Below are 15995 nucleotides of genomic sequence, written 5' to 3' on the forward strand. Positions count from 1 at the left end.
AAATATAAAAATTATGGTATTATAAATGAATACTTTTAATTGTTAATTTAAAAATTTAAATCTATATTTTTATTTGCACAAAAAAAATTATAAAAATTTTATTTGTATTATAAAATAATATTTAATGAATTAAAATAATAATATTTTAATAATTTAAAATATTTCTACACTTTTCTTTATATAAATTAAAGCTTTTATTTTAACACAAAACAACTAACTATTTTTTATGCTTTTTAAAAAAATAAGTTTATTAAAAAGCATTTTATATTTTTATATATTAAATAAATAATAAACGATGTTTCAAATAATATTTTTCTTTAACTATACAAATACAATTTGTTTTGAAATACAATCAAATCTTCTTAAAAAAATGGAATTTTTTATATACATTCAAAAATTGATAATTCAACTAATTAGAAACTAAAATTTTTCAAATCAGATCTTCGAAAGGAGCCTTATTACCAACCGGTTAAGATTGCTATTAATTAAATCCACCACCAAATCCTTAATTCATTTAATAGTTATTGTTGTTGTTCTAAAAGTTTTAATTTGGATAACCCATTCCCATTTAATTAGTATTATTAAAGCCTTAATTATTCATTTACATTTACATGGAATAGTTGTTTCCAATATTATTTTAGTTATATCCCATTTGATTTTGCATTTAATTTTGATACAAATTCTATTACTGATATTAATTAAACTACTATTATTATTGTCCACCATACATCATGTTATTACTGTTGTTACTGTATTGACTCTAGAGACTTATTCCACCAAATCTATTTTTAACCAAAATTAAATATTTAAAATTAAATTAAATGAAAAAAACTTACTATTATTGTTAGTTTCCGCCATTCAAATTATATAAGGCACTATAATTTGATTGGTTTTGTTGCTATTATTAGTTTTATTAGCCCATATTATTATTATTATTATTGAAATTCTATTGCTACTACTATTATTAATTTCCGTATAAGTTCATTAAATTCTATCCTTATGGCTGCTGTTATTATTATTAAATTTGCTATTATGGCACTTATTACACAGTCTGCTAAACTTATTATTATTGTTAAAATCCTACATTATTTTGATTTTACACTGGAGTAGATGCGGTTGCTGGTTCATCATCTAGCAAATCTAAAATATTAGTTTGTGGGACAGGTTTAGGAGCCTATACTTGCTATATTTATTGTTATTGTTATTATGGAGGTTGCTACTGCTATTAAACTGGTTGATTTTATTAGTTTTGCTAAAATGATTAGGCTTATTAGAAATTATTTGCTTAATTGCTGTTGTTGTTGTTTTAATTCTAATTTTGATTAGTAGAAAAAGCTTAATTGAAGAAATCATTAAAAGGGTCTTGTTACTTTGTATTATTGTTATTAGGTACAGCTCCAAAAGCTTCAAAAGCATCGTTGGCTTACCTATTTTGGATATTCTTATTCTATACTTATGGCTGCTATTGCTATTATTAAGGCTTATTAGGCTATATGTTGTTTTGGAAAGTAAACTTAGAGAAATCTTAATTAGAAGTAGATTGCTTTTATTATTATTGCTATTATTATTTTTCAAAGCTTTGCTAAGTTCTCTATGGGTTAGAGAATTAATTACTAAAGTTGTCAAAGGCAGAGTCGTTTTTTGTCTTAGTGTTATTGCTAGTACTACCTCCTTTCCATTCAAATTATTCGAATCCTGAATTAAAATCATATCCTTCATCAGCTTTCTTTGCCTATTTAGGAGGAGGATTAGAATTTGAATTTTTGCTAACACTAAGTTTTAAAAAATAAATTATTAGAGTAAAGAAAAAAAAATTTATTTGTTTTTATAGATTTTTTATTTACAAAGAATAAACTAATTTTTACTTTTTAAATTGATCATATCTTTCTTTTTAATCATCATCATCGTCAGAGTTGTGCACATCCTCATCATCATCGTTATAATTTTTACGATTATTTTTGCTATTGTTATACTATGATTGCTAGTAAGAACTGCTTTATTTCTTTTGGTTGTAAGTTTCTGAGCTGAATCCTTAATACTTGCTTACCATTTACTTTCCTTTTGCAAAATCGTTATCATAACTATCAAATTAACCATCATCATCTCTAAATTATTGCTTTGTTTGTGCTAATTTAATTATAAATTTAAAATATCTGCTTTATTTTCTATGATAAAGTAAACTTACCTTAGGTATATAACTCTGAAAAGCTTTGACTTCTATTGAAAGTAAGATCATAGCTATCTCCCTTTGTTTGGATTTATATGGAGTCTCTTTCAATATCGAATCTATGAGAGAAAGATCCCATCATACTAGATTTAAAATAAAATAATTATATTTTTATCTTTAAAATAAGGAATTACTTCTTTAAACATTTCTCAAAAAATAAATTTGATAAAAATATTCATTAAAAGTGATGAATTGATTACCTTTTTTCTGTGTGTATTTCTCTTCCATTAAGCAAAAGTTTTTTCTTTCCTGATAATTTTGAAACAAAAAGGTCAACAGTGTGCTTTTTACCATTAATAGAGAAAAACCATGTGAATCTCTTCTTGGAGCTTTAATTTTTATTTGAGAGTTAGTTATTTTGTTATTTTCGAGTATAATTTTTATTAGTTTTATATTTAATTATTAGCATCATTAGAATGAATAAAATAATTTAAGTAAAAAAAAATTTTAATGCTTTTTTTAAAGTCAATCTTACGCCTTTATCTTTTTACCAACTTCCTTAATGTCAACGCTAATAGCTTATATATCGCTCATGTTATCTATGTCTTGTAGATTAGCTTTTTTTTTGTTTGTAGCCTTATTATATAGAATGGTTTGTATATTCCTTTTATTATTCTTATTTTTTAAAATGTTCCTAATCAATAATTTTATTTATCTTTGATTCCAATAAAAATTTATAAAAAAATCAACTTCACTAAATTCGATATATTTTTAAGTATAAGAGCAAAGGCACCATAAGAAACATAATTTGATAAAAATCAATTTGTGTTTGGACTAAGCTGGCTCTTTTCAAATACAATTTTTTTTAATTTAAACAATTTTTCATAACATCACATAGTCATTTTAATTGATTTAAATAAATTGTCCATTTATTTTATATTACTGATTCAAATAACTAAATTAACTTTATATAGTGTATATAATAGATTACAAAAAAATTCATATTTAAACTTAACTGTATACATAAAGAACAGTATTTTTGAGAAGTATTAAGATAAGTTAGTTTGTTTATCTATAATATAAATATAATTTATTTATTTATTTCAAATTTTGACTTTATCATGTGATAAATCAAACTAAATTAAAATTGAATATTTATGAGAACAATTAAAGTATCTTTGATGTTTTTAAATTTGCCTTTTCCTTTTATTTTGAGAAAATTATTAGCATTAAAGCATTTAAAATAATAATTAGAAAAGTAATACTTACATTTTTAATTTACTATTTTAGATTATTGTTATAAGTTAATCTCAATTTTGCAATTATTTTACATTCTATCTTTACATTTATTTAGTTAATTTTTATCAAAAGTGATATGAATATAAATTATTTGTTTACACTCATATATTATTAAGTCTATATCTTTTTTATCAAAACACATAATCTAAGTTTCTAATTAAATAATTTTAACTAAATTTGGGTTGAAAGGATATTCGATAAAAATATTAAGAAAAATAAATAAATATAATAACTTGTTTTCGTTCTACTAACAAATTGCTAAATTAATCTAGAACCATTTTAAGTTATATATTTCCTTTCTTTTTCTGAGATATTTTACAAATAATACGAGCAATAATATTGAAAAAAAATCTTACTATAAGTTTAATTACTTAAATAAAAAAAGTTAAGAATGGGTTTGTATTATCATAATTAATAATTTTTGTAAGGAGCTAAAAAAAAAATTATTTCTTTCCTTAACCAAATTGATTTGAATATATTTTATATTAAATTAAATAAATATTTGAAAAAATTTTACATAGATTATTTATAAATATGATATTTTTAAAGAATATTTATTATTTTTTGAAATTTATTAAAATATTGATTTATTTATTTTTTGAAATAACTACAATTTTTCCGTTTTTTTAAGTAAAGAAATTTAATTTAATTTTTTGATGTAATACTTTAATTTATAATATGAAGTAAACACATATTAAATATAAAATTTAATATAATACTTTGAACTTAAATTTTATGGTATTAGTTCAAATAAATAGTTATTCAAAAAAATTATTAGTAGAGTTTTTTAGTAAATTTAGTATTTAGTAATTAGTTTATATAATTAAATTTATAAATTATTGATTATTGAGAGGGATATATGTAATAGTAGTAGTAGATTTAATTATTATTATCAATCAAATTTTACTCTAGAAGGTTATAATCTTCTTGATTAAAAGGGATTGAATGCTTCTATGAGTTATGGGGGCTCTATTTGCTAAGGTGATAGTAGAGGAAGAAGTGGTTTAAGCTTTCCATTTTTTGAAGGAGTAAACTTTTATGATTTATATAAAGTATTATTAAATCGTGATTCGTTTGATAGCCTTATGAATTTATTTCTAAACTATGTCTAAGAAAATTAATCTTTGCTTTGGTTTTGTTAAAAATTAAAAGAGTTTTCTAGTTAGTCTAAATTTGATGAAGACAAAAAGTAATTGAATTTTTTTTAATTTTTAATTTATTTTTCACTTTAAAGTAACTAAGTAGTATTTTATTTTTTTAAATCATTTTCTTCTTATTGTTATTACTCGGATTATACATCTAAAGGTTATTTTTTGTATATTTAGTTTGATTATAAAGCTTATATTTAAAAGGGGGAATGATATTTATTTTCTTTTCTCATTTAACCAACAGAAAATCCTCGATGATTTTACCTTAAATCTCCTTATTTTTTATCTGAGCTGCTTTAAGATATAAAATGGACAGATTTCTAGTCTTGGTATTCAGAATTCGGAAGATCATTTTAATTTTGCTTGAAATAAGATGATTTTTTGTTGATAGCTCTCTAAGGAATGCTTTATTAAAATATTTTCTAATTGTTTTCAGTATTTTAAGTTTCTTGAATGGAGTCTTAATTATTAAATTGCTTAGATATATTTTAAAGGCTCTACGAATTTGATAATAATAACTCAGATTTTGTAAAACTATCATTCTAAGATGAACTTAAGTTATCAAAATCATTCTTTAATTGTATAAGTCGTCCTTATTTAATAGATCTCTCAGTTTGATTTGCTGAGATACTTTTATCTTGTCTATCACTAAAATTACCTTGTTGGTTTTTCGTTGAGAGCATCTGTTTTGTAAGAAAATTAGAATAGTACGATTTTTTTGAATCAAAATCTATACTTTTAGTATTTAATAACATAGCTCTATTTTTGTTATCATGTATCTTTTCCTAGCTGTCTTCAAGATTATTAGTTGGTATGTTAGTGGCATCAAGCTGAAAATTACCAGTAGGAGGAGTGTTTAGTTCTAAAAAACTAGATTATATCTGTTTTAGGTATTAAAACTTTTTTTCTTGATCAAGAGATGTTGGTTTTATCAAAGGTGTTGAAAACTAAGTGGATCCTAAAGATTTTATTTATTTATGTTGAGTTTGAGTCTGCAAAGTATTATCTTCTTTTTCTTGATCTTAGGTATTTTCAAACCCCACTGCTTAAGAATTTTATGATTTAAAATTTTTAATTTTCTTTACTTGTATTATATTATTTTTTCTTTCGATTTTGTATTATTAAGGCTGTGTTTCTTCTAGTTCACATAAAGAATTAATATATCTGTTGCTTTTAGAGTTTAATTATGATAGTTAAAAATTATTGTTTTGTTGGTTTGCAAGTAAGTTATTGTGACTTTATGAAACAAAAATTGTTTCATTTAAATTTTGTCTAGAGGGTATTCTGATGTTTTTGTTATGCAAATCTTTAGACTTTGAGTAGTTTTTTTAAGCAAGTAAAATATCTTTCACATTTTTTTAAGACTATGGCATTACAGATAGAACTACATTTTCTTTAATATTCAAAGCCTTTTCATTTTCACTTTAAACTAAATGGGCATAAATAATTTCTGCAGGATTCCTATTGATTAATTATTTCACTTTTCCATAATTAGGTTTTGTTGGAGAAGTTTGCTATGAACCCTATATATTACCTTCTAATTCACCTTATCCTTATTTAGCAGCTTTACAAACTTTTTCAGTTAGGTGAGCCATTTAGAGTATACTTTTTTAATTATCTAATACATCTTTATTTACTTTAATGTAAGAATCCATCATGTTAGATACTTTGTTTGAACCATTCATCATTTATTTATGGTGATTCATGCTCATTTAAATGATAGCCTTCTCTATTAATGGCTCTTACTAAATTCGATTCATCTCTCTTTCCATGTAATGTTAAATGTTATTATTCTTTTTTGCTTAATTCAGATAAAATTATTATTTTACTTTACTTTGATCATATAGAATTTACTATAACTCATAAAATTAGTAACTCGAAGTAAGTAGTAAATTTTTAGGTACAGCATAAACTAAACAATTCGTGAGGGCTACAGCACTGCAAGTCCTTTTTTGAATTTTATCAAAAACTTTTTCAGTGCTGTCCTCATTTTGCTCGTCGCTTCTATATTTCTTTTTGAAAGAAATATCCTCTAAACCAAAAAATTATCCCTCTCCAATTACAGCAATTACTATTTATCTTTTGAGGCTTTAAATTTTTTTTTTATTTTTAAGATTTTCTGTTTCTTCATTAATTTAGTTTTCATTTTTATTCTATCCTTCTAGCTCATCTTAGCGCGCATTTCTTTAAAGCTATATAGATCCTCTTTTTATTAAATAAACACAATTAGCTAAGTCAACTCCCTCTGTAAATATTTGTTTATTAAACTTGTATTCATTTAGTTTAAAGAGATAAGATATTCTTACAAGCAGATCTTTTGAAGTCTAATTTAAAATCTTGCTTAAAATAGTTAGTGGATAGTTTATTTAGTCAAGAGTGGAAGAAAATATACTAACGAACACATTTGCTTCTAAATATAGTAAATGCAAATCTTGATCTTCTTCATTCTTACTTGAAATTTCCATTTACTAAAAAGACTCTTCATTCTCTACTTGGTTTATATTTTCTTCTTCAAGAATATTGTTTTCTTATTCATTTTTACTTTGAGAAGGATTCTATGGGTAACAAGCCATAACAGTTGCAGTTCTATTTTCATTTGTCAAAATACTTGCCTCACCTAAGTGATTAAAAGGATCTAATGTTTTTAACTTTTAGTAATAACAAATATTTCCACTAGTAGAAGCAGATGTAAAATATTTTGCTTATAGTTCTTTATTCGATGAGCATGCTTATTTTAAAATTTATTAATCTACTGATATGAGATGATTTAATTATTTTTAGTAATTTTAAAGTTCTTCTTTTAATTCACATAGAGTATTTTTTAGTTATGCTAAAGCTTGCTCTTCTTATTTCCTTTGCTATTTTCTGATCAAATTTATTTATTTATTCTCAATATCGCTAGTATCATTTGATTCTTATTACTGCTACTATTATTATAATTGCTGCTAAATTAGTTATTATTCAAATTAAATTCCATCTAATATTTTCTTTTCTTTTTATTCTATGCTTAGCTCATAGTGAAGAATTTTGTTTGTCAATAATTATATTTATTTTGTCAAATTTTTTTCTTTGTTTAGATCTGAATTTATTTAGCCCTTTTCTCTTTCAGCATAAACAGCTGCATGACCTTTGATAATCATGTATAATCTATCTCCTACTTCACCTTTATGAAATAGGAATTAGTTAATAGGGACTCTTAAATATTTAATATTTCTTTGAGTTCTATTAAGCAATATTTCTATATCAAGAACTTCTCTTTAATTATTTTAGTCTGAGTTATGCTACTTTAAATCTTCATTCTCTTACATTTAAAACTTAATTTCTTCTTCAAATTACTTAAATAAAGTAGTTTGCTTAAGAATATTTTTGATGTATTCCTTCTCGCAATCACTCTTTTAAGGCTCATTTTTTTCTAAGATTTCTTTACATTTCTATAATATTAATAAAGATATATTATTAAAACATTTGTTTGAATTATAAGCTTAAATTTATGAATAATTAAGATAGTCTATAAATAAAAAACAGGAAGGATTAAAAAGGATGGAGGGATATTGAAATTTATTAAAATCTAGGTTAAAAGATAAATAAAAAAAAGACAAAGTATTCAAATATGTGATAGTTACCTTAACATCAATAAATTCTCCTTCGTGAAACATTTTATATTACTTTCTTCAGTAGCTAAGTTGATATTTAGTATTCTAATTTAAGCTTATATTATTATTAATTAATATTTACTGGATTAAGTTTTTTATAAGGTTTTAATTCTAATTTCAAAGGTAAATTTATTGTTAATTACTTGAATATTAATTTGATAGCAAATTATTTAATCTTTATAACTTTGTGGCTTTTGAATAGTACCACTTAAATTTACATATAATGCGTTATTAAATAATGTTTTTAAATCCACATAAGTTTTGATTCCATTACAATTTATAAACCCAAATTACAAATATTTATATTTATGATTGTAACATAAATTTTTTTTTTATTACTTTAGTTTAAATGAAAATTGTATTAAAAACATTTTTTATCATAATAAATAAATAAAAAAATTTAGCTTTATTTAGAAAATATTTATTAATGTTAAAATTTAGTTTTTTTTGAATCTTTATTTATTCATTAATAACTTTTGATATCTTTTCTTTTTTAAATAAAATGTTAATGATACTAAAAATATTCTTTTAAGTTATTTCAAATAATTTAAATGGATTCTTATTTATTATTTGAAGTCCAGCCAAATAATTCTAAAAGATTTTGAAACAAAAACTCATCATAAAATATTTATTATTTATCCTTTTTTTATCTATCTATCTTTGTAATATTTATTTAAAATAAAAATAAAAATTTTACTGAAAAATAGCAATTAATAACTAGGACTTTCCTTAAATTTTGTTAATTTTGAAATAAATAAATATAATCAGCATCTTATTATGATTGAAATAAATAATTATTTATTAGTAATGAATAAGAAATTAATAATGTACTTAATTATAAAAATGGCATACTTATAATAAATTATACAAAGATTAATCGATATATTTTTTTAATTATAAAGAAAAAATTATAATTCTTATAGGAAGATATTATAAGAAATATTTCATTTAATTATTATATATATTGTTGTAGTGTTGTTTCTAACAGCTAATTTCAAATCTCAATCCTCGATTTAAAAATGTTTTGATTGTAATTTATTTTAATAAAATTTGTTTATTACTATTTGTTGTATTTGCTTGTTTGTTTAATTATTTTGTTCGTTTTTACACTCAAATGATTTTTATTTTTACAATTTTTATCAAATTTTCTTTGAGAACTTAAAATATAGACAAGTAAGTGAAGCTATTTTTTAACTGCTTATTAAGTTGTTTAGATTTAAAGGCTAATTAATTGATAAATGATAAGTGAGTTAATTAAATTTAAAGAGTGATTTATTACTACCTTTAATTTAATAGAATCAATTTATTCATTATTATTATTATTATTATATAAAAATTTATTTTATTAAGTGGCATTTTAATTATAGAAAAAGGGTTAGTTACTATTTATTATGTTTGAGAATTAACAATTTAAGATTTATCTTTAAATTTTTTTTCCTTCTCATAAAAATAGCAAGCTTTGCTCAATATATTAAATCGTCAAAAAGGTTTTAGATTAATGTATGAGGATCAGAAAATTCACTGAATGAGCCTATTTTTAAGAATTTTCTAACAATTTCTCTTAAATCTCTAACATTATGAATAGATTTCATAAAGTGAATCAAGTGCTTTAGTTCAGCATCACTCTTATTGTCATAGAAAGGAATGATTGGAATACCATTATCTATTTAGAAGCCAAATGAATAAGCGGCATTGTCGACAAGCACTATGTCACTGAGATTTCTATTTGCTATAACTCTCAAATCTTTAATGTAAACTCCTTCTTCAGTTGTAACACAGTTTTCTCTAAAAAGTCTTCCTGTAATATATTATCCCTTAGGATCTAAGTAGTCTAAGACAACATTTGCATAGCAGCTATGACTAGCAGTGAATACAATAATTTCATAAAACTTGCTCAACTCTTATAAGATTTCCATGCAGTATGGTCTTACATTTATTCCTGCCTAATAATTTAAAAAAATTTACATAAATTTGGTGTCTTAAAAATTTTTTTATAAATTTACCTCTATAACTTCTCCAGTTGGGAATCTAATAGGAAGAATAACATCTGATGGAATATTAGCATTTTCATTGCAGTGGATAAGAGTCTCATCTAAGTCAAAAACTAAAGTTTTCTTATCTATTGATTATAATAATTAAATTTAAAACTTTGAAATTTATTTTTTGTTAAAAAATAATTACTATCACGACGGATTGGCAAGTGAACCTTCTTTTCATCAATTACCTTTTAAGAAGCAGGTTTAAGCATGCGAGAGAAGCTAATAGCTTACATTGTTTGTATTAGGTGCTCTCTTGCTAAGCTAGCAAAAGGACTCACATTTTAAGGTTCCATATATGACTTGATAATAGGAGAAATGTAATAGATGTAAGGAGGAGTAGTTTAAATATTTTTTTTGTATGCAGAATTATTTGTAGGGCTAGCAAGAATATTACTGTTTTTTAAGGATTATGCTGACTAAGTTTCTGCACTGTTCTTTGTTAAGATCAATGAGTTCTTTCCTTAGCTAGTTTGATTTTTAGTTGAAGAAGGATAGTAAGCTGTTCCTTATTAAGAAACTGATCCATCAATAGAGTCGCTGTCGTCTCTTTTCTTGTAAGAAGCATTATTGCTCTTGCTGCTGCTATTATTTACAGAAGAAGAAGCAACTGATCCATCTTAGATCTTTGATTGATTTTATTGTGTTAATTACTGTTACTATTGAGATTTATTTAAGTAACTTTTTGGAATGCTTGGTTAGAGACTTGTATTTATCTAACTTGGATCATACTGAATAGTAGAGCTTATCTTTTCTTCAATTTTAGTACGCTTTGCAGTATTAGTAGCTGTTTTTGGGGAAAGAGGGATACCTGATCCTCTGTTTACTTAAGTCACAAAACTACTTAAGGGATTGTTAGCTGAAGCTTTATTAGAAGTTTAGGAAATAGTTTATTCACTTTAAGAGACAGCTGTTGCATTTTAAGTTGAATTACTTGTATAGTTAAGAGAAGTATTTGCAACTTAATTAAGAGATGATGTTGACTGGGTTTAATTGTTCATACCATTTTTTAAATATAAATTAATAGTAGAGCTTGAAACTCCTTGTTTACTAGCAGAAGCTTTAGTAGAATTTTATTCCAATGAGAAGCTATTGGTAGTAGCCTTCAAATTAGAAGTATTACTGCTAGGATATAATAGTTCTTCATCTCTGCTATATTTGTTAGCTGTAGAATTGGAAGATGGTGCTTGATCAGGAGAGCAAAGACTGCTTCTAGAGTAGCTATCATGATTCATCTTTGATTGAGTTGATGGGGAAAGATAACCTTAAGGAGTACTTTAAGCACCAGTCTAGAGAGATGTAGAGGGCAAAGTAGTTAAATTAGCAGTTGAAGCGGAGTTCTTATTTGATTGAGTTTGATTTAGGCTGTTTAATGTTCTTGTAGCACTTAACACGCTATTTTAATCTGTTAATTATTGACCTGTTAATGATTCCTTTCTCTACTCTTCTTTTTCTTTTTAATAGGTAGAATCAATATTTGTCTTTATGCTCATGATCTTTGACTCTAAATAGTTTAATTTTTCTTGTAATTTCTTATATTCTTAGTATTCATCGCTATAAACTCTTGATTCACCAACTTTTTTCCCATCTAAGTTGTTTGGTGATTTAGATTTATTTACAGTAGAAATATTTGGTTGTTCAGCTGATGTTAAAATGGTAGATTAGGCTTATTTTCCTTTAGTATCGTTAAAGAGAGCTGCAGATTTGTCATTTTTTCTTTCTAAAACAGCACTTTATCTTGGTTAGATATATTATGATTAACTTGTACCAACAAAGTTGTTTCTGAGAGTAGTTGATGAAGAAGAAGTGTTAATTCCATATGATACTTCCTTTTAACTGATATCACTCATTTGCTTAGTATCAGAAGAGAAGTTAATTTTCTTGTCTTCCCCCTTTATTAATGTTAATTATTAAAATTTAAAAAAAAAAAAAAATGAAAGATTCAATAAAAATAAATAAAAAAATCTACTTGTAAAAATTAAAAATTATTGTTAAATGTTCAAATTAGCATAAAAAATTTAGTTAAAGAAAGAACAGAATTTGATTGTGTGTGAGTGTTTTTTTGTCTTTATAAATTTATAATCCATTTATATTGATGGATTTAATAATGAAAATAAATATTACAGATTTTGGAGTTTATGAATCTCTTTGAAGGGAAATTTTAGAAGTCTTAGCAGTCTTGTATTTGAAATTTTAAGATTTCTTTTGGCTTTAAGCAGCTGCATAGGTAGTTGTGGCAGAAGAAACTCTTTGGAGTTCTTTTCTTTAAGAGGTCATTGAGTTAGAATTTGGATTATTTTCAATTTATAGACTACTGTTATTGTTGCCTTATGAAGATGTATCCTTATATTAGCTCTTTTATCTTATAGAACGAGTGTCAGCAGTGAAAGGTTTATCCTTAGTGTTTTAATTTGAAGGGAAGAGAGTATAATTTTCTTTTTTATCCATAGACTCTTTAGTATCTAATTACTATTAAACATATTATTGATTTCCATTAGCAGGGACATATTTTGGAGAGTTGAGATAGTTTGAGTGTTTCATTTCAATAATCTCACTTCTTTTCATGTTATGGTTACTTAATTATGAATTGGTTTAAACGATTCCACTTTAATACATATGTGAGTTTTTTTAAGGTTGGTAGCCAATCTAGCTTTGTTATTCATAAATTCCTTGTGGCTATATTTATAAATTTTAGTTCAATTAATTAACAAACTCATTTAATAATTAATTACTTATGATTAATTAGTCATTGAGAAGGCATAGTTTCCATTCATTAGCAAGTTTTCTTTCATTTAACTATTATTAATGTTCTAACCTAATGCTGTGCTGTTTAAGTTACTTGTTTTCAAGTTCTATTAGCTGCTGTTAAAATATTAAGTAAATTATTAAAAACTAGCTGATAATAATACTACCAAAAATCAAAATTTTTTCTTTAAAAATTGTATTCAAATTTTTTTTTGATTAAATAGATTTTAAATAAATTAAAAAAAAAGTCAGTTAAGTTTTTTGCTTGGGATTTTATCTAAATATTCTTTAAGAAGATTTTGAAAATTTGATTAATATATTACTAAGAGTTGCGCTAAAGACGATTATCTAATTAATTAGAGTTTGTGCTTGCTCTAATTTATTAACGATTGCTATTTAAAGTAGATGATTATGTGCTGTTTGTATATCCTTCACGGGATGATGGTCTCATTGCTTAGTTCCCAAGGCTATTTTAAAAATTATTATCAATATACTTTTCTTTCGATAATTAAAAAAATAAAAATAGCATTATCATCTTTTCACAAATAAAGCACCTCTGTTTAATAATTTTTTGATCAAACTATTCTAAAAATGGAGTGGCTGGATATTGAGCAAAAAATTAGCTTTAATTAAAAATTACCACTTTTCTTAATATTGAATTATGACATAATCAATTCTTATCTTTAATGTTTTTTGTTTTTAGATTTTTTGCTTTCATGTAAATTTTCATTGAGTTTTTAAAAGATAATAAATCAGTCAAACATTTTAAATGGATTTTTGATGAAGTGTAGGAGATTTTTAAATTTAAATGTTTGGATTTTCATAAGAATACGCTTAATTCCTCTTGTTATTAAAAATGTTTAGTGTTAAGATATCATATATGGGGAGCGAAAATATATGATGCCTTGAAACGCAAATAGAACGTTAACACTTTTTTAATTAATTAAAGATATGTTATTTAATTTGCTTGTTCATTTACTTGATTAATTGTTTGTTTATTTTTTTAAATAATGAGAGGATACTTATTTTGAAGAAGAAGATTTTTTATTTATTTATTTATTTATAAGAAAGAGTTTATTATTATTTCGCTTTGATATTTTACATGCTAGATTTTTGGGTTGATTGAGCCTTGGTTGAAGGCTAGTCATAGTAAATCTTTTGAAGAGGATTTTAAAGATTTTCTTTATCTTTCAAAGCGTCAGCGGATAAGTGGCGCATATCGCTAACTACTACTCCGCTTTATACTTATGAAGATTATTATTAACTGAAGGTATTGTTTTGATTTGCATTTGCTGCCGAAGGGGAAACTTTGGCATTCATGCCCAGTTATGTTTATTTTAATTGTTATTGTTGGAGTTGATAATGCTACTAATTATTTTAGGAAAATTACTATTACTATTGCTATTACTGCTATTGCAAGGCTGGCGCTTATTGCTTCTTTCCAAATCCATTTGTTGCAGACTATGGTAACATTTAATTTTAGAGAGAAGATTGTTAATTTAAAACAGAGTATCCACCCTAGTAAAGGTTTTGATTATCTATTTGATTAGAGGATTGCTAGAAGAAGTTGTTTTTGAGTGGCTGATTCTACTAAAATTGCTATTGTTAGAGTAACTAATTCTACTGAGGATGCAATGGCTACTATTAAATTTATTATTGTAGTTGCAAAGATGAAGTTGCAGACTATTGCTAAAGACGATTAGTGGGAGATAAATAATCCCTCTTTGTACTCAAATTAGAAGCGCTATTGCTGTAATTTATTTGCTAATTAAGTTACTATTGGCTTATGCTACTTCCGGAGTTTACTATAAGTCCGTTACCATTTTGCATCTTCCCGCCATTCATTAAGGTCCTATTGTTTGTGATTAGCATTTGAAAATTAATGAAAATTGAATTTAAATCAACTTTTCTTTTTAATGACTTTGTTTGTTTATTTTCTTAATCTTATTTGTTATTTTTTGATTTGAATTTTTTATAAATAAACAATGAAAGAAACAAACAAAATTTATAGGTGTTTGCTTGATTTTTGATTGTTTAGTTTTTGTCAAATTATTTGTTTGTTTGTTTGTTTGCTTGTTTTATTATTGAAAATTTAATAAATTAATTTGATTGTTTTATATAAATCATTCAAAGGCATTTGATTTGATTTGGGGATTATTTATCTATCTATCTATATATGTTTCTTTTAAAATTTGTATTTTGTTTCAGTGCTCATTCATTCATTAACAAATTTTGATATTATTATCATAATTGCAAAAGTAATAAATTGAAAAATTGATTGATTTATAAAGAATATTTTACTACTAAGACTAAAGTAAGGGAGATTTTGGAGAAACATTTTAAGAAAGAAAAGATTTTGGAGAAAAGATCTCAACTGATTGGCTAGCTTGGCTATTACTATAGCCAACTCCATGGTGTAAAGGTTGGCCATAACTATTTGAATTTGCATATCCTTGATTTAATTTTGAAATATTATTAATTTTTCGTTAAAAAAATTCAAAACAAATAAAATTCTAAATCATTTTTCTCTAATTGCGTGCACATGAAAATCAACAAATAGCTTAAAAATTATTTTTTTTTGTAAAGTTGAACTGGATTTTTACCATAACTGGAGCCTTATTAAGAATACATATTGTTATGATAATTGCTATAAGTTTGACCACTTCCAAATCCTCCTAATTAGTGATCAAAGTCGTTTTAGCTTGGTCTTAAATGCATATTTCTGTTAATCTCTCAATTTTAACTGTATATTTGCTTTACCTTTAGTATCTTTCTTTTCTAATCTTTTATTTTAATTTTCTTTCTTAATTTAACTTTCTTTATTAAATTTTCTTTTTTTTCTTTGCTTTTTACTGCTTCTCCTATTTTATTTCCACTTGAAGACTCTCAATTTATTAATGTATAATCTTTTTATTGTTTATATATTGTTTTCAAATATGTATATGCA

The 15995-nt window shown here is 24.1% G+C and overlaps 3 protein-coding genes across 3 annotated transcripts; all 3 read right to left on the minus strand. All coding sequences in view use genetic code 6, as the record gives it.

Annotated features, from left to right (window-relative positions):
- Positions 1–430: 430 nt before the first annotated feature.
- TTHERM_00622660 (hypothetical protein) lies at positions 431–2899 on the minus strand (the record flags this gene model as incomplete). The annotated part of the gene is made up of 6 exons (XM_001022491.3): positions 2703–2899; positions 2428–2556; positions 2186–2310; positions 1866–2127; positions 837–1772; positions 431–782 (listed from the first exon to the last, which is right to left on the minus strand). Exons 1-6 carry the CDS (start codon positions 2759–2761, stop codon positions 431–433), a joined length of 1863 nt encoding a protein of 620 aa, XP_001022491.1. The 5' UTR covers positions 2762–2899.
- A 1459-nt stretch (positions 2900–4358) lies between these two features.
- On the minus strand, positions 4359–8270 carry TTHERM_00622670 (hypothetical protein; the record flags this gene model as incomplete). The annotated part of the gene is made up of 2 exons (XM_001022492.1): positions 4359–8045; positions 8238–8270. 2 exons carry the CDS (start codon positions 8268–8270, stop codon positions 4359–4361), a joined length of 3720 nt encoding a protein of 1239 aa, XP_001022492.1.
- Positions 8271–9730: 1460 nt separating this feature from the next.
- Positions 9731–15766, minus strand: TTHERM_00622680 (NLI interacting factor-like phosphatase; the record flags this gene model as incomplete). Its single annotated transcript, XM_001022493.2, has 9 exons — positions 9731–10210; positions 10271–10386; positions 10449–12195; positions 12428–12979; positions 13036–13165; positions 13372–13515; positions 14151–14900; positions 15350–15500; positions 15652–15766. The coding sequence occupies 9 exons, from the start codon at positions 15764–15766 to the stop codon at positions 9731–9733; spliced, it is 4185 nt and encodes a 1394-aa protein (XP_001022493.2).
- Positions 15767–15995: the final 229 nt, after the last annotated feature.

This window comes from Tetrahymena thermophila (genome assembly GCF_000189635.1).
Source record: "Tetrahymena thermophila SB210 genomic scaffold scf_8254479, whole genome shotgun sequence".
Taxonomy (NCBI): domain Eukaryota; phylum Ciliophora; class Oligohymenophorea; order Hymenostomatida; family Tetrahymenidae; genus Tetrahymena; species Tetrahymena thermophila.